This window comes from Saccopteryx leptura, chromosome 3 (genome assembly GCF_036850995.1).
Source record: "Saccopteryx leptura isolate mSacLep1 chromosome 3, mSacLep1_pri_phased_curated, whole genome shotgun sequence".
Lineage (NCBI taxonomy): Eukaryota > Metazoa > Chordata > Mammalia > Chiroptera > Emballonuridae > Saccopteryx > Saccopteryx leptura.
In genome coordinates this window covers 110,462,330-110,485,911 of record NC_089505.1, presented here as the reverse complement: position 1 = coordinate 110,485,911, position 23,582 = coordinate 110,462,330, and the positions used below count along the sequence as shown (strand labels likewise).

The 23,582-nt window shown below is 40.8% G+C and overlaps 1 protein-coding gene across 5 annotated transcripts in view; it reads left to right on the top strand.

The window, feature by feature from the left end:
• The first annotated feature begins 79 nt into the window (after positions 1-79).
• The window catches only part of KIAA0319L (KIAA0319 like), a 105,030-nt gene continuing 81,527 nt past the window's right edge, over positions 80-23,582 (top strand). The window contains exons 1-2 of one of the 5 annotated variants that reach the window (XM_066375830.1): positions 80-217; positions 4,910-5,079. In XM_066375830.1, coding sequence (XP_066231927.1) covers positions 4,938-5,079 — 142 coding nt within the window. In that variant the 5' untranslated portion in view covers positions 80-217; positions 4,910-4,937. Of the gene's footprint in view, positions 222-360; positions 550-4,909; positions 5,080-23,582 lie in introns of those variants that run through there. The other 4 variants (XM_066375833.1, XM_066375831.1, XM_066375829.1 and 1 more) reach the window with 4 other exon arrangements.

The following is a 23,582-nucleotide window of genomic DNA, read 5'->3' as shown; positions in this document are numbered from 1 at the left end:
CCCCGCAGAGCTCTCGACCAATCCTCGGAGGCTTCACTCCAGGCTCTGGCCAATGGCACGGCGGGGCGCTAAGCCGTAGGGGGTGGTGCCGTTGTCGCCATCTTGCTTGTGGGTATTGCCCGAGTCTGGGACCCCGGGCTTGTGCAGGGCGGGCGAAGGTGCAGACTGCCTCTGAAGAGCGAGAGGCGACAGCCTGAAGGCTCAGGTTCCTTTGCCCGTAGGTAGCTCTACTTCCCAGCACTGTCTCCCTTCCCTTTCGAGCTCGTGGCTGCAACTGGGCTTCCGGGGGGGTGGGGCAGGAGGGCTTGTTTAGCGTGAAGAGTGTATTTCCGGGTTGAGCCCCGGGAGGTGTGAGGGGGCGGCGTTTCCGGTCGTGGTCGCTGTCCAGGGAGGCTGAGGCGAGAGGGAACTGCCGGGTGGGAAACCTGCACTACATTCTTCCTCTTTCTCCTCCTCCGGGTGAGGGGAGCGGAGGTTGGGGCCCCGACCCCTATGGACCGGGAGGAGGCTCCCGAGAACCGGGGCCCCGCTGTGTGGCCCTGAGCCCCGGTAGGTGGCCGGAGGCGGCTGGCTGCGTGGCGGGGGACCACGAGCTCAGGGGAGGGGCCAGCGGGACGGGCTATTTCTGAGGGTGCGCTGGCCGGGTGTTGGGACCCGGAGGTGGCGCTTCTGGCCCGGCTAAGGGCAGCCAGCTGCTTCTGGCTTTACAGGTGCGGAGCTGCATCCCGCTTCTTTCAGGCCGGGGCCTTGTCCTGCAGCTCCCTCTATCCCCCGGCAGACAGACCAGCTGTCTTAACTCCCTCGACTTCTGCAGCCTCGTCCTTAGCTGCTGTCTCTAGTGTTTTCCGTTTCCACCAAGACAGAAAGTTGATGCAGATTAAGGAGGGCGGGGCTGAGCACGACGTGTAAATTACGATGCGAAACCTGCCTTATCCAGGACTTGGACAATTATACCCACAGAGGGGCCCTGTGGTGGCTGCAGGGAGCACAAAGGTGAAATGAAGTCTTCAAGGAGAAGACTTCTGGCGGGATTGCAGGAAAGCTTTGCCTTCGCTTACTGCATGGTGCCCAACCGACCATAGATGCAGTAGGTGAAGAACATTAGCTGACTCTTGAGCTTTCTTGTGTGATTAACAGACTGGAAGCTAGGAACAAATGGGAAAGACAATCCTCCCCACCCCCCCGGAACAATCTGTTCATTTTCCCAGCTATTTGGAAAACAATGTCTGCAAATATAAGCAAAGCTATTCATGACAGTCTGTTCTGTAACTTTCCCAAATATCAGAATTTTTTAAAAAAGGGAACTTTATTCTTGATTACTCACACCAGCTGAATAGGCTGTTTCAGACCTGCTCTGTCGTTACTCAAAGGTATCTTATTGCTGTGTACATAAATGGAGTTCCACCTATGTAGCTGACAGACTGAACTATGATACATTCCCCATCAACCTGAAGTATTAAGTAAACATTACCCCCTGCTCTGTCTGAACAGCTGCTGCAACAGAGTGCTTTTATTTCGGGTGTATTTGTAACGCCCCAAATGCCAGAACTACTTCACGCTTTTCTAGGTTTTCATTTGTCAAATGTTGTGGGGGTGTGTGTTCTTTCTCTGAGCAGTTACCTTTGATTCCTAATCAGCCATTTGGATCTTGGTGATGTGTTGTTGTTCCTGCCCCGGTCAGCAAACCTCTGACTGGACCCTAGCAGTGATTTGTGCCCTTGGACTACTGTAGGTTTCATAGGAATTCCTAGTTGGGAGTTCACAGGAAAATAACTCTGCCTCTCTCTTATGCATGGTTTGTAAGACATTGTACTTCTAATCAGCCTGTCAATCCAATGGTGTTTTATTATTCCTCTTTTCAAAACCTATTCATTTTTTTAATGTTTCTCTCGCCCACCTGTCATGCTGTTGATGACAAGTGTTGAGTCACCTTGAGTTTAAAATCCTTTTGTGGTAGACAGAAATGTGTTGGGTAAAACACACACGCACACTCACCATTATATCTTGGGAGGCTAGAAAAGTTGCCGGATATACTTTCTAACTTAGGCTTCGTTTATTAATCTCTTGAGCATGTCTCTGTTCCACACACCTTCCTGCCTCCTGTTCCCTAACATACAACTACAAATAATGAGAAATAAGAAAGGATGGAGGTGAATAAGAATTATGAAGTCCTTCAGATGCTTAAGGCTCAGTGAGAGCCTCTTATTGGTTGGACATTATCTCAGTTTTGCAGCTGTGTGTGTGCTTGTGTCTGTTTCCTGGTATTAGTACTGGTATCCAATCCACACAATGCCAATCTCTCTGTATGGTGGCAGGTGGTGGAGGTAGTCAGACTGTGCCATTTGCCAGATGTGGATGATAGGTGCACATTTAGGACAAAATTTTTGAATTGTTTCTTTAGAACTCGATCAACCCTTGTAATGTTGCCACAATTTACATAATATATGGAAATTGTGCAAGAGAAAAGAAACTGATGGAAAATAATTTTTTCCTTCTGGAAGGGACCCAGAGGTGGCACTTCTGGCCCAGCTAGGACAGCAAGCTAGATTCTAGAGTGGCCCTTAAATTCTAGAGTAGCCAGCACAATGTTTAGCATATAATAGGAGCTGCATAAATATTTGTTGAACGTATATATATGACTTCAAGTCAGGAATTGCAAATGATTCTGTTGGTCAGGAGGTAACATCGAAGTATAAATTGAATACTTTTTTTTTTTTTTTACAGAGACAGAGAGAGAGTCAGAGAAAGAAATAGATAGGGATAGACAGACAGGAACAGAGAGAGATGAGAAGCACCAATCATCAGTTTTTCGTTGTGGCACTTTAGTTGTTCATTGTTTGCTTTCTCATATGTGCCTTGACCGCGGACCTTCAGCAGACCGAGTAACCCCTTGCTGGAGCCAGCGACCTTGGGTCCAAGCTGGTGAGCTTTGCTCAAACCAGATGAGCCCATGCTCAAGCTGCTGGACCTCGGGGTCTCGAACCTGGGTCCTCTGCATCCCAGTCCAACGCTCTATCCACTGCACCACCGCCTGGTCAGGCATAAATTGAATACGTTTTTTGGGGTTTTTTTGTATTTTTCTGAAGCTGGAAACGGGGAGAGACAGTCAGACTCCCGCATGTGCCCCACCGGGATCCACTCGGCACGCCCACCAGGGGCGAAGCTCTGCCCACCAGGGGGCGATGCTCTGCCACGACCAGAGCCACTCTACCGCCTGGGGCAGAGGCCAAGGAGCCATCCCCAGCGCCCGGGCCATCTTTGCTCCAATGGAGCCTTTGGCTGTGGGAGGGAAAGAGAGAGACAGAGAGGAAGGGGGGGGGTGGAGAAGCAAATGGGCGCTTCTCCTATGTGCCCTGGCCGGGAATCGAACCGGGGTCCCCCGCATGCCAGGCCGACGCTCTACTGCTGAGCCAACCCAGCCAGGGCCTGAATATGTTTTTAAGATAATGGTGAGGACAGTAGCAAACTGGAGAGTGTATGCCCTTCCTAAAGACAATCACATTAACTTTTTTTAAATTTAGTGAGAGTAAGGGAGGTCAGAAACAGACTCCCACATGCACTGGGTTGGGGATCCACCCAGCAAGCCTACCAAATTTAAAAAAAAAAAAAAAAAAGAGAAGCCTACCAGGGGGCAATGCTCTGCCCATCTGGGGCCCTTGCTCCATTGCAACTGGAGTTGTTTTTTAGCACCTGAGGTGGAGGCTGTGGTGCTCAGTGCCCGGGACCAACTCGCTCCAATTGAGCCATGGCTGCAGGAGGGGAGGAGAGGAGAGAAAAAGAGAAATGGGCCTGACCAGGCGGTGGCACAGTGGATGGGGCATCAGACTGGGATGCAGAAGACCCAGGTTCAAGACCCCAAGGTCACCAGCTTGAGCACAGGCTCATCTGGTTTGAGCAAGGCTCACCAGCTTAGACGCAAGGTCGCTGGCTCGAGCAGGGGTTACTCAGTCTGCTGAAGGCCCACGGTCAAGGCACATATGAGAAAGCAATCAATGAACAACTAAAGTGTCACAGCGAAAAACTAATGATTGGTGCTTCTCATCTCTCTTTGTTCCCATCTGACTGTCCCTAACTATCCCTCTCTCTGACTTTCTCTCTGTCTCTGTAAAAAAATAAATAAAAAAATAAAATTTAAAAAAAGAGAGAGAGAGAGCCTGACCTGTGGTGGCGCAGTGAATAAAGCGTCAACCTGGAAACACTGAGGTTGCCAGTTCAAAACCCTGGCTTGCCTGGTCAAGGCACATATGGGAGTTGATGCTTCCTGCTCCTCCCACTTCTCTCTCTCTCTCTCCCCTCCTCTCTAAAATAAATAAATAAATAAATAAATTTAAAAAAAAAAAAGAGAGAGAGAGAGAAACGGGAGGAGGGGTGGAGAAGCAGATGGGTGCTTCTGTGTGCCCTGACCAGGAATTGAACATGAGACATCCACACACCAGGCTGACACTCTACCGCTGATCGAACCAGCCAGGACAACATTTTTTTTAAAAAACACAGTTACACAAAACCTTCAGGTCCGGTCTCTTCTCTTCATAGATAAGAAAATGTATTTGGTCAAAGTCACAAAGATCTCAGCAGACCTGGAACTGACACTCATATATATTTTTTTAAGCTGGTACTCTTTCCATTCTTCCACATAGATGATTTTGCTGTTAGACTAGCAAATAATGCAATATAAGGTGTTTCGGTTTTACAGTGGATTCATTTCACATCCCTTGCTATGTTTTTATCTTGATAATTATAGGCTATGTCAAAGCTCAGGTTTAAAATTTATGGGCAGAGATGAGCAGTGACAGACAGACTTGAAATTTTTCTTCCCCCTAAATTTATCATGTGCTCTATCTAGCCTTCCACATTTCTAGGAATCAATTATTAATTACTTGGCATATAATTTCTTTTTCTTTCTTTCTAGTGCACTGATTCTGCCTATCTGGAAGGCCATGGAGAAGAGGCTGGGAGTCAAGCCAAGCTCTGCTTCCTGGATTTTATCAAGATTTTGTTGGCAGACAGCTGTGAAGTGGTTGAGAAGCCTGCACCTGTTTTATACTTGCTTCTGCTTCAGTGCTCTGTGGTTGTCAACAGGTACCATTTTCTTTACAGATTTAAGATTTTTAAAGAGGGCATTTGGTGTGAGTCCTTCGGTTCATTTTAAAGACTAGTAGGAGGCAGAAATGCAGTGTGCTAAGTGACAGAAACAGCCTGTTGGTGGACAATTTGTTGGAATTGTCTATTTTGTTTGAAACTAAAATTAAATTAAGTTCTTTCTCATATGGTAGAATTTGCACGATCATTCTGAGATTTGCTGAAGGTATAATGAAAAGAGAAAGGTTTCAAAGTTGGACAGACCCGGGACCTGGAGCTGGAGTAGGATGTTTCCATTTAATAACAATAAAACCTTGAGCACACTACCTGTTGTCTATAAGGAAGAATAAGACCTTTCTCATAGCTTGATTTGTGAGATAACAATTAAATAGTGTAGTACAGCACTGTGAACACAGTTGCTTAATAAGTGATACTTTGCTTCATTTTCTTTCCTAAAGGAATCAACATAACAGGGAGAACGTGTTCTTTGCTTTTTCCATAGAAACGAGCTATGCTGATAGATTTCATAAAATATGTTTTCCTCCTAGAGATTATTTCACTAGGCTAGAGCCTCTTGCCAGAAAAGGGTGCCAAGAGGCTAGATTTCAAAGAATATCCTTTCTTTCCATCTTCCCCTCCTTCAGTTCTTTTGTTGACTTTGTTTCTTTCAGAGTATGAAATGTGAGAAAATAACAATTTGAGAAAGACTTCTGAGTATGCTGCCATTCTGGGCAGTGACCAAAAACCTTCTGTTACAGAGACCACTGTCTGGGATAACTAATCAGCCTTTTGCTGCTATGGTTACAAAGGTTTCTGTTACTTTCCTAAAGGAAACAGTGGTCATCATCTTGAGACTCAGGTAATTACTGTATTTAGCAATTTCAGTAACATCAGCTTTGGGGTTTTTGTTGTCTTGCAGTGGTGGTTGACGATTGCATAATTACAGCAGTAGAAATTGCAGTTGACAGAAAGCTGACCTAAATGTTTTTTACCCAGATGATGCTTTGCTGGGACAGCTATTTCAGGCCAACATTTTATGTAAGATCATTTGAATTAAATAACTACCGATTTAGCACCATCATTGTAAGAAAACCACATTTTTTTTGGAGTGCACCTACTGCATACTAGATCCCTGGTTATAAACATTACAAAAACAGTTTTCTTCTCATTTTATAAATAAGGAAGTTGAGTCCCAGAGGGGCAAAGTGACTTGACCAAAGTCTCATAGCAAGAACATGACAAGGCCAGCATTCTAAACCCAGGTTTGTCCACTCTAAAACTCATGCTCTTTTTATTCTGCTACTGTGCCTTCCAACCATAGGGGATCTTTTGGAGGACCAAAAACAATTTCTTACACTCAACTATGATAAGCAGCTTGTTATTTGAGGGATTCCAAGTACAGGGGAGGAAGAAGCATTTCAAGTTTTTCTTACTTTTCAGTCTAACACTTGCTTAGATATAGTACTATGGGTTCGTTGGGCTAGTCTTAGTATTCCTTGAGCTTGGTGCTTAAAAACATTATCCTAGTGAGCAGATTATGTATAAATGTGCAAAGGTGGTATTGTTAGGAGTGATTCTGGTGGAGATTAGATTGTACTGCTCCCATTGTAGGGAAGTTGGGGGCTTTTACCATGGAAGAACCAAGAATCAGGTGTGTTTAAACTGAAGGAGCATGCAAGCAACACATGACAGATTTGTTATATATTTTAGTTTATTAGATCTCTTTTTAATCAACTTTTTATTTATTTATTTATTTTTATTTATTTATTTATTTATTTTAATCAACTTTTTAAAAACCACAATCCTAATAGAAAAAATGAATAAAGGTCATAAGAGAGTATCATAAATAAGAAATTAAAATTACTTATAAGCATTTAAAAAATATTCATTCTCATTACTAACCAAAGAACTGAAGATGAAAATGAGAAATTCTGTTGATCCATCATGATGATAAAGAATAATGTAAAAATATCTAGTGCTGCCAATGGGTGATGTGGTTGGCCTCATATTGTGCCAGGAAGTTTGGACAGAAAGCTTTTTGGCATAAATATCAAGTTCTTTTAAAAGGTTATGTTCTTGGCCCTGGCCCGTTGGCTCAGGTGGTAGAGTGTCAGCACAGTGTATGGCTGTTCTAGGTTTGATTCCCTGTCAGGGCTCACAGGAGAGGCGACCATCTACTCTCCCCCTTCTCTCTCTCTCTTCCCTTCCTGCAGCCATTGCTCAATTGGTTCCAGTGCATTGGTCCTGGGCGCTGAGGATGGCTCCTTAGAGCCTGTGCCTCGAGTGCTAAAAATAGCTCGGTTACAAGCATTGCCCCATATGGGCAGAGCATCAGCCCCAAACGAGGGTTGCTAGGTGGATCCTGGTCTGGGTGCATGTCTGTCTATCTCTCCTCCTCTCACTTGGAAAAGAAGAAAGACTTTTTGACTTAGTAATTCCCCTTTTAGGAATTTATCTCAAGGACACATTCAGAATGAGAGTATTCATCAACACTCACTTATTCTATGTTGCAAAACATTGCCACAATTTCCCTATAGTTGAGGGTGGTGATTGTTGGGCAGTTGTATTCTCTGGCAACAAGAATGCAAGAACAAGGCACAAAAGAATGCAACAGCCACTTTTCTGTAAGCAGTTTAGTGTTGCTGGTAGATACAGAGCAAAGCTGGAATGACAGCTCCTGAAGGGGTAGCTGGTGACCAGGTCATGAAGGATCTTGTATGGCATAAAAAGAAACTTTGATTTTAATCTTTATAGGTAGGTGGTCTACAAATTTTCTTGATTATGCACTCTAATCCATAAGAAAAGTTGAGGATATACCTCAATATATGTTTATTCATACATTATATCAAGTACCTTTATAGTAATGTCTTATATATAAAGAGAAGCCAAAAACAAATTTAAAGGGATCAACTAAAAAATGTATAAATAGTGCTAATATTTTCTTCCCATACCCCAGTGGTTTGTGTACCTCTTATAAGCAAGCATTCTACTTTAGAAATCATTGTTTTAGGGAATTGGGAGCTATTGAAAATTTTAAGCAGCCTGACCTGTGGTGGCGCAGTGGATAAAGTGTTGACCTGGAACCTTGAGGTTGCTGGTTCAAACCCTGGGCTTGCCTGGTCAAAGCACATATGAAAAGCAACTACTATGAATTGATGCTTCCTGTTTTTCCCTCACCCCCTTCTCTCTCTCTCTCTCTCCCCCTCTCTTTCTCCTTTCTTTAAAATAAATAAATAAATAAAATCTTAAAAAAGAAAGAAAGAAAATTCTAAGCAGAATAATAATACTGATACATTTCTAGATGATTTTACTGGGGTATAGAAGAAAGATAATGGTGGGGATGGGAGTAGGATGCAAAGGGGAGGGATGTCAAAGCTAGAATAGGGTGTCTATTAGGAAGTGAATGGAGTAGTCCAGGAGAAAATTGATGAGGGGCTGTTTCCAAGGAATCTCTCTCTCACTGAAGGCAGTAATTTCACTCAGTTTGAAGTACTGTAGTACTAAACAGATGGGTAGAATTTAGGAGTTCTGTAGTAAGAGATTAGAGGAAGTTATTACTTTTTTAAATTGAGATATAATACAACTATCTAATTCCAGAACATTTTTCTTACCCCCCCCCCAAAAAAAACCCTGTACTAATTAGCAGTCACTCCTTGCTCCTCCTTTCCTGTAGCTTCTAGAAACCACTAATCTCCTTTCTGACTCTGGATTTGCCTATTCTGGACATTTTATAAACATGAATTCATACATGTTTATATGTGGTCTTTTGGGTCTGACTTCTTTCACTTAACATAATGTTTTCAAGGTTCATTCATGTTGTAGCGTGTATTAGTACTTCATCCTTTATCATGGCTGAATAATATTTCATTATATGGATTTATCACATTTTGTTTATATACCTAGTAGTGGGATTGCTGGCTCATATGGGAATTATGTAATTTTTGTTTTCTGTAGAGCTGCATCATTTTACATTTCCACCAGCAATGTATAAAGGTTCCAGTTTCTCTGTGTCTTCACTAACATTTGTTATCATCTTGACTTTATAATTATAGTGGAAGAGGTTATTAAGGTTTAGAAAAATCGGGGGGGGGGCTTCATGGAGGAAATGGAATTTGGCTTCTGCATAATACATATCCAATTTGCAGACAAACAGACAAACACAATAAGACACAAGGACTGGTAAAACAACCAGGTGGATACAATTCATTCATTTATTCATTTTTTAAAATTACATATTAATTCAACAAATATTTATTGAGCCAGGCATGTTCTTTGTGAGGAATCTCTAGCCAGGTCACTGACTTGGTCTTCCCACACTGAAACTTTCTGAGATAGCAGACTACATGTGCTGTTCCCATTTTCTCCCCTCAGTCCTCTGGCTTCTGCCCAAACCTTGGCTTTTGCCAAGACTTTTAGTTTTTACCTTACTTAACATCTTTGCTGCATTGGGCCCTTTTGCTTACTTCTTTCTTGAGACTCTTTCTTCAGTTGCCTTAAGTTATACCAGGCTTTGCTTTCTTCTCATTTCAGCTGATGCATTACCCTTTCTAATTATTCTTCCCTAACTCCCTTCTTAGCTTGCCCCTTAAATGTTTTGTTCTTCAGGGTTCTGTTTCTATCCCTTTTTGTCTCACTCTGTGTGTTCTCTCTGGGCAATCTCATTTCCCCCCATAATTGTAACCTGTGTTCCCACAGCTCCCTATCTATAACTGTTCATTCACTCCTCTCTGAATTGCAAACCACGTAGCCACCTCTGTGTTACTACACATCTCTTAACTGGATGTCTCACATCTACCTCTAATTTAATATATCAGAACTGACCCCATGATCTTTTACCCCTCTTCCTCCATTTTTATCCCCTATAATGGTGAAAAGACCTCCTCCACTCATATTCTGAGGTAGAAATCCCTGAGTCATCCTATACGCCTTTCTCTCCTCCACATTCGAATCACTGTTTGTGAAGTGCCAGCTCACGCTTCCAGGCAGAGTGTTTCATTCTGCCGCACATGTTGTTATCATTCTGCCTGATGATTCTGGTTTTGTAAACATCAGCTCCTTTGTAATGCTTTCCCTCAGTCCCCTGATTTGAATGTTCTCCTAGTGTCTATACACCTATTATCATACACCAGATTATATAACTATATATTATATGTGGGGTTTTAGGCTTTGGGAGGAGAGATTTTGAGTAGGTCTTGCTCTAGTGTGACCTACTGTAAGATGAAGACTTTCTGGTGTTTGCTGATCTACAGTGCTAATGTGATTCCTTTCCCTTGCAGAGCTAGAATTCCAAATCCTACCTCCTTTCCCCAGCACTGGGTGGCCTCTGGTGATTCTGTTTCCCTCTCAGCCCTTAGCATCTACTATCTGATAAACCTCAGGTGTTCTAGCCCTGTGCCCTTTACATCCCACCCCTCAGCCTGGCAGAGGACCCTTCCAGTGGGCTTCTGGGGCCCTGCCCTCTCTTTTCACAGCTCCTTCCTCATTAGTGTCTTACCACTCAGATCTAGCCAAACTCAGATCTCTGCTTCTTGGGCTCTGTTCTGTCTGGGTTCCAGGTTTTTGTGCCCTGGTTGGGAAGTTGTCCCTAACAGAGAACAGGCAACTTTATGGCTCACTTCAAGTTTACCGTCTTATAAGGGTTGTAGCCTTGCACTGCCTCTTATCTTCTAAAAACTGTTGTCTTGTATATTCTGTCCAGTTTTATAGTTATTTATGGTAGATGGTGAGTCTGGTACCAGTTACTCCATCATGGCTGGGAGCAAAAGTCCACTGTGATTACTTGCTTATGTGTCTGCTTCATGAAAGTGTCTTACTTGTAGTTACATACCTAGCAGCTTGATACATCAGAGGTAACAATAAATATTTGTTGGGTTAACCTAAAGATAATGCTGAAAATAGCACCACATTGGAATATACATGTTAAGGAGACTCATTCTTTCCTACTCTGGTTTTCAATCTTAGCCCATTAATGGCATGTTAACTATCCAGGAAGGAGTAATTTTTGGAGGGAAATTTTTGCTCTTTTTTTCCCCCTTTTTCTCTGGTTCTCTTCATGAATAGAAGACTGATTTTTGGTGAGATTGGAAAAGCATTCTGTTGTCTGGAATGGCCATTCTTCAGGATTTATATGTATTCTCTCCCTGCCATGTTCTGACTGGTCTGCTCTTGCAAGGGCAGCCTGCATTTGTCCAATTGAGTAAATTTCATTCAGCATTAGAAAGTATTAGAAAGCCTATTGTGATTGTACATCTAAACTATGTTCTCCAGTCACCTCATCGCTTCTTATAAAGATGATATTTTGATCTCCATCTACCTCTATTTGCAATGTTTTGTTGTTGTTGTTTCTAATTAGTCCCAAAGTCTAGGTGGGAAAGATTAAATTATCACCCTCAAACTCCACAGAAACTGCAGATGGGACAAAGACAGCTCCCGGTTGTTCAAGAGGTCTTTTCCCCACTACTCATCTCTTACTGATCTGACCTTATAACTGCTTGTATTTGCCCCTGGCAGACAGAAGGCACCTGAACTCAGTTCTCCTTTGCCCCTACCCTTTGCTTGTTCCTTGAGGGCTGTAGCCCCTGTTGTATCAGTCAGATCAAGTAGAATCTTTTTCCTTTAAGAGAATAATATATTTTGAACATGCATCAGTCTTATCTTCAGGAGAAAAGCATTTTCAGGAGACTTTTTAGGTGGCATTATATCTCTGCTCTTCTTGTATATGTTGGGCACCTAATTTAAGGCGGATGACTGATGGAATATATCTCATTGCAATGAGCCTTCAGCAGGAACTTTCTCCTGCCAAACTGTCCTACATTCTTAACTACATTGCAGTACAGGAAGGTAATAAATTATTAATCCTAAATCTGTCTTCTCAGATTGTAGGATAATGACTTGAGTACATGGCAGCTGGGGGAAGGTAGAGTGTTCTGGCTGTTAACACAAACCAGGCAAGTTTTTTGATTCTAAAATTCAGCTAACATTGAGCCAGTCTGTTGTGTCTTGTTATATCACAATTTAATTGTGCTAAGCAAGACCAATCAGAATCTTCTAAAGTTAGCCTCTCTCCCAGTGAAACAAAGTAATTGTCTCATGCTTAAATACTTTTTAGTAAAAGATAATCATCTTAAGTTCTTCTCTCCATTTTGGAAAACTATAATTTTGGTGGGTTCTTTTTGCCTTTTAGAAACATTATGCAAACACAAACATTTCCTAACAAAGTGAAGAGGAATAAGAAAATGGCATAATTGGGCAGTAAATTCCATTCAATTTATAAACTTTCTTAAATTGGCTTTCCTCAGGAATTCCTCAGGGGAAGAAATAATAAGATAGTAGTAGAAGAGTTTATAAAAACAGAGTAACAAGTTCAGGGCCAAAGCAAGGCCTTTTGGCTTATTTTGGAGATTGTATAAAAATCTAACTAAGTGGACAGTTTATAGTTCAAGGTATGATGTGAGATTGGCAGGAACATGACCAAGAATTGTTTGTGGTTAGTGTTTGGACATTTTTTCTCAGGTGAGTAGTATTGAAGAATTTGGGCCAAAATAGATAGCTTATAGCCCGTGGTCCAAGGGCTTGTGTTTTGAACAACTTTCTGATCTTTTATCTAAGAGCTTAAAAAAAGTCAGCCCATGTGGTTAAGATCCGTTAGCCACTTTTGGTTCCAGATAGTACTGGGTAAGTTTTAGAGAGAAGTTAAAATTAGTCTTGATCACCTACCTATTCATCAACTGAGCAAGAAATAAGAGGCAAAGTGGCCAAGAGCATGCACTCAGGAGTCAGACGGACCTACCTCTGAGTTCTGGTTCTTTTGTAAACTGGTTAGTGTCACTGAAACCCACCTTTCATCAAGTTCCTCACCTACAACATGGGAATGACAGTACCTTTCATGGGCTTGTTGGGAGGATTAAATAAAAAGTTCACGCAAAGTGCTTTACCTACTTCCAGGTGCAAAAATATCAATTCAAGAAATGTTAGCAATAGTCATTAAAATATGCTAACATGAAATCCTGTTTGGTTAAACTCTTGTCTCAGTCCAAGATGACCCAATGGGCAGCAGGTTTGAGGTCTCTGCTAGCTTCTTTAAACCTTTGTCTCAGTCCCTACATTAAAAAAAAAATTATTTCTTGATTTTAGTGAGAGAGAGAGAAAGAGAGACAGGAACATTAGCTGTTCCTATATGTGCCTTGACCAGTGATTGAACTGGCAACCTCTGTGCTTTGGGACAATTCTCTAACCAACCAAACTATCTGTCTAGGGCAGTGTTTCCCAACCTTTTTTGTGCCATGCCCTACCTTAACCTTTCTAAAATTTTTATGTCCCCCCCTATGTAACATACATAATTTTTAACATTAAAAAATTGATTTGTTCACTTAATAAACATAAATGATAGGTTCTAGGAAGAAATCATTATGAAATTGTTAACAAAACACAGTAAGTAAAATTTCAAAACATATAATGAAAAACAGAAATTTAAATTCCAAATAATTTTAATACAGATTTTTCTATATTAATTTATTATTTTAATTTATTGGTTAGCTTTAGTCTCAAGTCTCCACATTGTGTTATATCCAGCCGATTTCTTTTTTTTTACCAGTAAATCATTTACAGCACTAAATCCACATTCAGCTAAAAATGAAGATGGAAACGGTAGCAATCGTTTTCTTGCACATTTGGTTGAATTTAGGTATTTGATTTCTGTTTCCTCACAAAGCTATGCTGTCGCTCCTTTGATATTAAATAAAGCTTTAACTGACTCATCATTTTGCAATTCTGCGAGTTCTTCTTGATACTGCATATTTGATATATCAGACAAATCCACTAACATTGGCTGCATCATCCATGTTGGGAAATCAATTTGTTTTAAATCAGAAAATCTTTCTTTTAAATCAGCCGATAGAATATTCAAATGATTGACAATAACAAGTAAAGCGGTATCAGTTACTTCACATTTTTGGAGTCAATGAAACTGTTGAAAGTTTTTGTTGTTAATATGTTTCTGACATAACTCAATATTGGTAATGAAACCAAATATCTTTGCTTTTGCATCGACAAGAGTTTTATTTGTTCCTTGAAGTTGCTTATTTAATATATTTAGTTTTTCAAAGATATCGGCTAAATAACTCACAAATGCTTTACCATCTATTGTTAACAGATACTTCATTTCAGGTTTGTCGCTTAAAAAATCACTAAGAGTATCAAACAGTTCCATAAATCTTTTCAAACAGTTTCCTTTAGATAGCCATCTTACTTCAGTGTGAAGTAAAAGTCTCACATGGTCTTCATTTTGTTCTTCACAAAATAGCTTGAAAAGACGCTCACATTTGGCACTAGCTTTAATAGCATTAACACACTTTATTACTGTATATAATAACTTCATTCAGAACAGGCGAGATGGTTTTAGCTACCAAGTTTTCCCTATGAATAACACAATGCACAAGAATCATTTCTGGATTCGCATCTTTCATCAATTTTAAGCAGCCATTTTTCTTGCCCATCATATTGGGAGCACCATCTGCAGCACAAGATGTTATATTTTTCATTGGTATATCATTGACATCTAAGTAGTTTTTTAGCTTATTATATATATCTTTGGAGGTAGTGGTGCTTTCTAATCTTTTACAGAACAACATTTCTTCAGCAAAATGTCCTTTATCAATATATCTTACGTAAGTTATCAATACTGCCTCGCTGTCTCTCAAAGTTGATTCATCCATTTGCAAGGAGAATTTTCTTGTTTTCAGCTTTTCAATAAGTTGTTTTTCAATATCCTCACTCATTTCGTCTATTCTTCTGCTAACAGTATTGTCACTGAGCGGCATAGCTTTTACATCTTTGTCATCTTTTTCAAGAACCGTTTTAAGAAATGCTGATATTGGCAGTTTTATTAAATTCTCTCCTATAGTGTGATTTTCTCCAGTTTTAGCGATGAATAAAGAAATTTGATAACTAGCCTCAAGAACACGATTATTAGTTGAAGTATGAGCAGTAAATAGAGACTTTAATGTTGTTCTTTTTTCAAAAATTTTCTTTAAAGTTTTAAAGTAACTCAAATCTGAATTAATATGAGCACTATATTTCGCCTTCAAATGTGCCTCAAGACGACCTCGTTTCATTGATTCGTTGGTCAAGCATTGCTGGCATAAAAGACAAAAAGGAATCCGCTCATCATGAACAGCGGGTATGAACCCAAATTTTAAATATTCCTCCGAATATTGACGAGTTTTTTTCTTGCTTGCACCACTCATTTTACTATGGGCTATAAGAAATAAAAATAAGATCAATTAAAAACTAATATTAAAATATGTGTTAAAATATATTCAATGTGACATAGAGTAAACATATACTAAAAATTCATATTTATTTAAATGTATATAACACATTTACTACACTACCACCGCAAATCAAAAGGTATCTATATTTTTTCCACTTGACAAAATTTTCTGGAAAGTTATGCTTCTAAAATTAAAATTGTCGTGCATGCACTATTATAGCCCCAATAATATTTATAAAATATTATTGCTTTATAGCCCCGATGCAAGAAGTACTTAATAAAGAGTTTAATATTGATAAAAATAAAATCAAATACTTACCAATTATATCTATACTATATATATATGTATATTTATTAAATCAATGAGCTTTTACAACAGTTTTGACTGACACTTATTTCAAATTAACACCAACTGAATGATGTGAAACACTACAGAAGTTGCGATGGGCCAATTAGGTGAGAATAACTGCGTTGTTTAGAGAGTAATTAAAACGTCTGGGGTTCTCCGCGGCAGATGGCACGTTCCGCGGTGAACCCAGGACGAAGTTTACTTGACGACGCCAATCACCCAGTTGATATTTTGGTTTCGTCAAATGAAATTATACTTAATAATTATTTACCACAATTATTTAAGAATTGCATTTTTTGTTAAATTTGGCACCAATATATAGCATTGCATTTAAATGGCCCGGGGCGAAAGAGTTAAAGTCTTGTCGAGTCCATTTTCAAATTGCCCCCCTTAACTATCGAATTGCCCCCCTGTGGGGCGTGGGCCCCACGTTGGGAAACACCGGTCTAGGGCATCAGTTTTACATTTTTTAAGTCTAATGAAGGCAACCTAGCATTGTCAGGGAAAGTAGAGCTCCTTTCATATAGCTTTACAGGTCTGAGGTTGGTTGAAGCCCATGACAGGGTGAGCTGTACTGTGCATTTTCCATACTTGTAACATGCCACTAAGAAGGCTGACTGGCTACTTGCTTCCTCCTTCAGCCAAGGCTACTTTTCCTCAGGAAGAGGATTCTGTTTTGCTGACATTGTACCACCTGGCCCACAGCCCTGGTTCATTTCCTGCAATACTGATGGTGTACCCATGCTTGGCAAAGCCTTGTGGTAGGCCAGGTTAGCTGTGTCTTTTAGTCAGGACAGTATTTGGACTGGAGCTGATTCAATAGCACTTCTGGATTTTGTATCAGAAGTGGCTTGTGGAGTTGGTCCCTTTCTTCCTTCAAAACGCACTTACCTGGGTGCTTATAATCCTAGGCATTAGAAAGGCAATGGTGAGTAAGACAGACGTGGTCTCTGCCCTATGGTGCTTGCAGCTTTTTGAGTCCTTTTTCATGGTCTTTGAGAGGGATGATGTTACTGGTATCAAGGTTTCCTCTGAAGAAGCTGAGGTCTCCCTAAGGTCCCAAGGTAATTCAGTGACAGAGACCCACTCTTCCTTGTAGAATCCTAGGAATGTAAGAGACTAGGCAATTTGATGTCTCAAGCTGATCTCAACAGAATAACCTTATGCTAAGAATTATGCAGGTGAAGCTCCTGTCTACAGTATAGGATGTCTCTAGCTTTCTTTTCAATCCAGCCCAGTCTCTTCACCACTAATAACCCACATTTCTGAGTAAGCCGTGAGGGTGGTTATCTGGAGATTTGGTAAAAGCCCTGCAGTTGCAGTCTTCACCTCCAGTTTGGCAGTATGTGTCCTGTTGATTTCATGGGTGTTAGAGATATCCAACCAGTCAGCTCTTGAAAGTCTTTTCTGCCTCATGGTGCTTCTGTCTTTTTGGTATCAAGTTTGTTATTCTGGCTCTTAGGTGAACAATTCCAATGCTTAGCATCTGGCAAGCACCAAATTACATAAATCCTGAACTTCTCTGGCTAGTCACAAAGAGAAACTGTCAAATACTCTAAGATAAGAAGGAATTATAATGTCTCTGAATGATGTATCAACCATCATATACCCTGCCCTAGGAGAAACAAAAGTAGAAAAGAATGCTGGCCACGGCCTACCTGAAACTCCAACTGCAGGCTCTGTCCCTAAAGATGGATGCCCAGACTAGCTCATTTCATTTCCCCTTTTAAATTCTCCCAGTAAATAACAGGATTTTAAAGAATGATCTTTTTCTTCCAACTGGCTTAACATTATGTTTTGATTCTAAAGCAAGCAGCACATTTAAGTTTGAAATGTATGCTCAGGGATTCTCTCCTTTAGGTAATAAGGGGAATGACGAGTATTATCAGACTTGGCTGATGGGGAGTTTACATTGATTTGGTTTTACTTCTGAGGCTCTAATTTGAGATGCAGGTTTAAAATTTTAAAGGACTGCCATTCTGTTAAGAAATGATCTCTCTCTCTCTCTCTCTCTCTCTTTCATGACAATGATTATTGTCCTTAACTGAAGGCAACCTGAATCAACTGGAAGCTTAGAAGTGGGCCTTGTAGAATGAATGAGTCTTAATCAGAACAAGTGAAGCAGCCTTGTAGAGAGAAGCTGAAGAGTCATATTCCATTTCAGAAAGCTGAGTAATCTGTATCCTGCTGGGTCAGTCTGTGGCTTTGGGCTGGAAACAAAACAGCCCCCCCCCAGTGCTGATCAGTGCAAGCTTTCCTTCCACCTGTGCATTCCACTTCACCAGTCCCTTAGCTGCTTGATTTTCAAAACTGCTCTCGGCCCTGCTCTCCAGAGTATGCTTATAAGTTGCACCCTGACATTTCTCACAATGCACTTTTCAAATAACTGGGTGCATTTTCATGTTACCCGACTGTGAAAGGTTTAAGGTTGGTGCTTGGCTTCTAACCTCGGGTAAGCAGACAGTGAACAGGTTTATTTACCCAGGAGGGTCAAGGCAGAAACAAAAGTTTTCTGGCCTTTCCATGGAGACTTGCGCTGACAAGCATACTCCTTTCCTTTCCCAAGCTGTTTTGATTGAGCTATTTCGCCTCCACTTTCATATTTCATGTGGGGGCTGCTGCCTCCGTCAGTGGGGAGGGAGAGGTAAAGAGCAAAGGCCTTCTGTGCACTAAGGTATTTGCAGGGGGTTTTCTGTATGCCTATGGGGAGTGTTTGTGTGTGGTGGTGGGGGGGGAGAGATGGAGGGACACACACAAACCAAGATACATTTGGGTATTACGTTCTGCCTAGAATTAATGTCACTTTTGAAGCAACAGAGAAATATTGCCAATTTACAGATGAGGCTAAGGAAAGGCCAGTTTCTCTGTAGTTAGAAAGAGTCCATACTAGGTAATTTGTTAGTCAGAAGTATTGGCCATTTTGCCCAGAGTTTTATTCCTGTAAGTAGAAGGTGTGAATTACAATTGACTTGAAAATGGAGCTATAAGAGAAAGATTCTTTTAGGTACCTGTCATAAAAAATGAAGTCTATTAAAAGCCACACATCTACAGTAAATACACCAAACGATACCAAATTCTCTGAATGTCAGTGCTCCATTATATTGATGACTTTAAGTAGAGTATACATTTTTTTTTTAAGAGAGAGGGACAGAGAGGGACAGACAGACAGGAAGGGAGAGAGATGAGAAGCATCGATTCTTTATTGTGGCGGCACCTTAGTTGTTCATTGATTGCTTTCTCATATGTGCCTTGACTGGGGGGCTCCAGCTGAGCCAGTGACCCCTTGCTCAAGCCAGCAATCTTGGGCTCATGCCACCGACCCTTGGGCTCAAGCCAGCAACCTTGGGCTTCAAGCCAGCGACCTTGGGGTCATGTCTATGATCTGAAGCTCAAGCTGGTGAGCCCCAGCTCAAGTCAAATGAGCCCGTGCTCAAGCTGGCAACCTTGGGGTTTTCAAACTGGGTCCTCATTTTCCCAGGTCGACACTCTACTTCATTGCGCCACCACCTGGTCAGGCTAGAGTATGCATTTCTTTTCTTTTTTTTTTTTTTTGTATTTCTCTGAAGCTGGAAATGGGGAGAGACAGTCAGACAGACTCCCGCATGCGCCCGACTGGGATCCACCCGGCACGCCCACCAGGGGGCGACGCTCTGCCCACCAGGGGGCAATGCTCTGCCCCTCCGGGTGTCGCTCTGTTGCGACCAGAGCCACTCTAGCGCCTGGGGCAGAGGCCAAGGAGCCATCCCCAGCACCCGGGCCATCTTTGCTCCAATGGAGCCTCGGCTGCAGGAGGGGAAGAGAGAGACAGAGAGGAAGGAGAGGGGGAGGGGTGGAGAAGCAAATGGGCGCTTCTCCTATGTGCCCTGGCCGAGAATTGAACCCGGGACTTCTGCACACCAGGCCGACGCTCTACCACTGAGCCAACCGGCCAGGGCCTAGAGTATGCATTTCTAATAGTTGTGATCCCTGGTTCTTTATGTGTGTTGTCTTACATTTAGTGCCTTAAAATATGCTTACTGAATTTTAATACCTCCTTTAGGATGCTTAATTCAAATTATGTAATGATAATTAATACCTAGATATTATGCACACACTATAGATACATTCAATTTAGGTCAACAAACATTGTCTCCATATAAATAAAACCCAGTTCCTACCATCAGAGAGTTCACACTATGGAGACAGAGATAGATGTAGAGACATAAAGTAGCATGATAAATTCCAAGGTACGCTATGGGAGCACAAAGAGTGGGGCAGGGACAAGCCGAACCCTGTTCCACAGCAGGCCGGTAAGACAAGTAATATTCTAGTCCCTTTGAATTTCCTTCTCCCAGATCTATTTGAAGTGGTTTTTAACCTGCAGAGCTCTTTTCACTTCTTTATCTCAGAGGGAGGGGTAGAGGGAAGCATATGTACAGCTCTGTAAAGTCTAGAGAATAAGAGCCCTAAGAAAATTATTTCTGTACAGATACAGATTGGCTTTGATATCATTTAAATAAACTGGCTCTCAAATTCTAAGAATACTAACTACTCACACAGTTTCGCTTTCATTTACACACAGATGAGAAAGCATCTGTAGCTCTGCATTTTATTTGCTATAAGCAAAAAGTGGTTTGAGATATTTAAGTATTCAAAGCTTGGTTGTATTGAGTCCTCATGTCCCAGTTCAGCTCACTGCATGCAGGTTTTCTTTCTTTCTTTTTTTTTTTTATGACACTTACATAATGCTCCAAAAGGAGAGGATTTTTAATGGATAAATTGACAAAGTTTTTCTCTATTGGCTGTATCTGCTGGAATAACACCTCATGGTTTGCTGTATTATTTCCTCTGAAGCTTACTCCTACTTTATTTAATTTATATATCTCTGCTGCAGCTCTCTAAACGGCATTCTCTTTAGAAACAACAAAATCAGTCAGCAAAGAAAAAAGGAAAGAAAGACCTCCCCCCACCCCCACCCCCAAAAAAACCCCCAGTGCTCTGACTCAAGGTTCACTGTGTGGGTTTAAAAAAAAGGTTGATATGATTGTGGTAAATGCAAATAATTTATTTTCCCTGCAATTGAAGACAGTAATCAACTGAAGGTTCATAACGATCACATCTACAGTGAGCCCACTGCTAGATTTATGACATCATATCTAGGTGCTTTTCTCTTTAGAAAAAACTTTTTTCTTTCTTTTTAGAACCTTTTTTATGTACATGCCAAGGTATATCTGTTACCATTTAATACCTGTAATTTTTAAAGTACAAAGACAGTGTTACATAGAGAGGTGTGGGTTCCTTCATGCTGTGGTTTGGAGGCGTGCTCTCCTTGCTGACAGCATTCTCCAGAGTCTTTTAGTCATAAGGTGGTGGGAGAAGTAACTGAGTATGTCACATGTAGCAATGTAACCCACTAGTTACAGTTTTGTTTTTTTGTTTTTTTAAGTACATGGTTGAGTCATTTCCCTTCGATATGCCTTTAAATATTATAAAACCCTTGATGACTGGATCATTTCTGAGCAGGTGACTTTATGGTAGGAGAGCTATTTTCAGCTACACCAGTGTTTCAGTTAATATTCTCACTTATAACTTGATTGTGAAAATGGCTTTGGACTACTAAACCTTAACAGATAGGTCTTTTGAAACTTAGTAGCAACTGTATCCAGTTAATCAATCTGTATCCAGCAATTTTTTGATTAGTATCAATCAAGTCGATGCCAAGGGCATTAGGATTATGATAGACTAGTTTCCATATTGTCACCTAGGTGACTAGAACTTTGAGGTGTCTTTTTCTTTTTTTTCTTTTCTTTTCCTTCTCATCATTACTCAGGAGAAGGGAAATTGAATGAGTCTAGATGTCATCAGTGATGGATGGCTCTTGGCTTAGGTGAACTGGGAAGCTATTCTCCACTCTTGCTTTGTTCCATGATGAAAGCCTATCTTGCTTGTGAGTGAAGTGGAGTAGTCTGAAATAGATAGCTCAGGGAACTGAAATCTGGTTGGTTCTTTCATGAGGGAAGAGTGCTTTTAGATTTGAAAGGATTTTTCAGTTTAGTGTTTAGGCAGGAAAGGCTGTTTCCTAGCTGGTTACATTAGATTCAGTTATCTCCTCTTAATCCACTTAGCTTTTCTTCAGTTTCTCTTTTGGTATCTCTCATCATACCTCCCCTCAGTGCTCTCCCCAATTTAATTTGAAAAGCTCTTTCTGATTTTTTAGTGAACTGAGAACTTCGCTTTTCTCTCCAGTCCCTTCCTTCTTTTATTCAAAGAAATTAACTAACATTAAGGATCTGTCTCAAATGGCTAAAATTCAAGTAATTCCATATTGGAACAGACATCTTTTGTTAGATTTTGTTAGTTTATAGTTTATAGTTAGTTTAACCTGGAAAATATAGTTATTCTGTTTTAAGTAGGTAGATTAGTAGAATATTTCTCTCTTTTGCCTCTAAATACTGTTCTCTTTTAAGGAGGTGTTATGGTATTATTTTTCTCTTCGGCAGTTTGCCACAATCCAGTACCTTTGAGGAGTCTTATAGAATAGGACTTAATTTTATAAGTATTCTTAACTAAAGAAGTGCTGCAAGACTCAGCTTTTGTGATTAGTCATTGGAAACCTCCCCCCCTGCCCCGCCCCCAAAGCAGACAATCAAGAGTTAATCTGAGAAACCCCTGGCCAGGTACAGTAGTTCATTTGGTTAGAGAGAGCAATGTCCCTATACACCAAGGTTTCAGGTTCAATCCCCCAGTCAGGGCACATAAAAAAGTCAACCAATGAATGCATAAATAAGTGGAACAACAAATCGATGTTTCTTTCTCTCTCTCTTCCTCTCCCTTCTTCTCTCTCTCTCAAATCAATCAATAAATTAAAAAAAAAGTTAATGTGAATAGTGTCTGAGCAGTATGTGTTGGGCAACTAATCCATAGGGAGTTTGTCTTTGACCAGGATGGTCTTTTGGGAAAAATGGAAACGTTACAGTAGAGGGAAAGGAGTCAGACTATGAATACAAAGCCTACTTATTCTTGTTCAGCAGTTAGTTTAGTTTCAATAAATCACCTACACCATAGCATTTAACACTCTGTGCTCTTAAAGCTAGGCATACAGCAAAGGTGATGAATAGTAATTATTTTCTTTTCAAAGGACTGCTTTGTGAGGCTGCTGCCACCTTTCAATCTAACCTGTGTGGAATTGAGGAAAAAAAGTGTTGGACCTTTTGAAAAGGAGAGAGGGCAATAGTTATTATCCTGGCTTATTCCAAACTTCATAATACCTGATTGTGGGCTTTGAAGGATTCGGTTACCTCCTCTGCCTGGCTTTCTGATTATGCTAACCCCTGCAGGAGAGAATTGGTGTGGAGAGTAATGTGGAACCATTTTTGTATTTGTTTATTAGTGGGTGTGCAGGTGACAGACATGCTAACAGTCAAAAGGAAGGTGAAGGGTGCCCCCTAGGGTGATTTGTTTTTTGAACAGTTCCTGTGAGTTGCTTTTGGGATTGATAATCCGCCTGTTTATTTCATTTTCATATGGCAGCCATCTTGGCTGAGACCTGCTGCTTCTGAGAGAATGCGTACTTTTGATGATAGCTGCAGGAAGACAGATGGCGTGGAGCCATAGTTCAGTCACTGACTTTAGCTCCAAATTTAAGGCTTCTGCCCTGCTGCTTGATAATAGTTTATTACAGGAAAGCTTTGAATGGACTCTTGACCGTATTATATAATTGTAAGATTTCAAAAAAAGAATTTTAGTTTCAATGAATGTTATAAGTAAGTACACATTTTGCCTATAAAGGGTCCTAACCATTGTTTTCCACAGAAACTTGGTTCCTGTTGCTGCCATCCTTTCCCCCACTCCCATGTCCCAGGAAAGAATTTATTAACTGTTTTTTAAAACTTTATTATTATTATA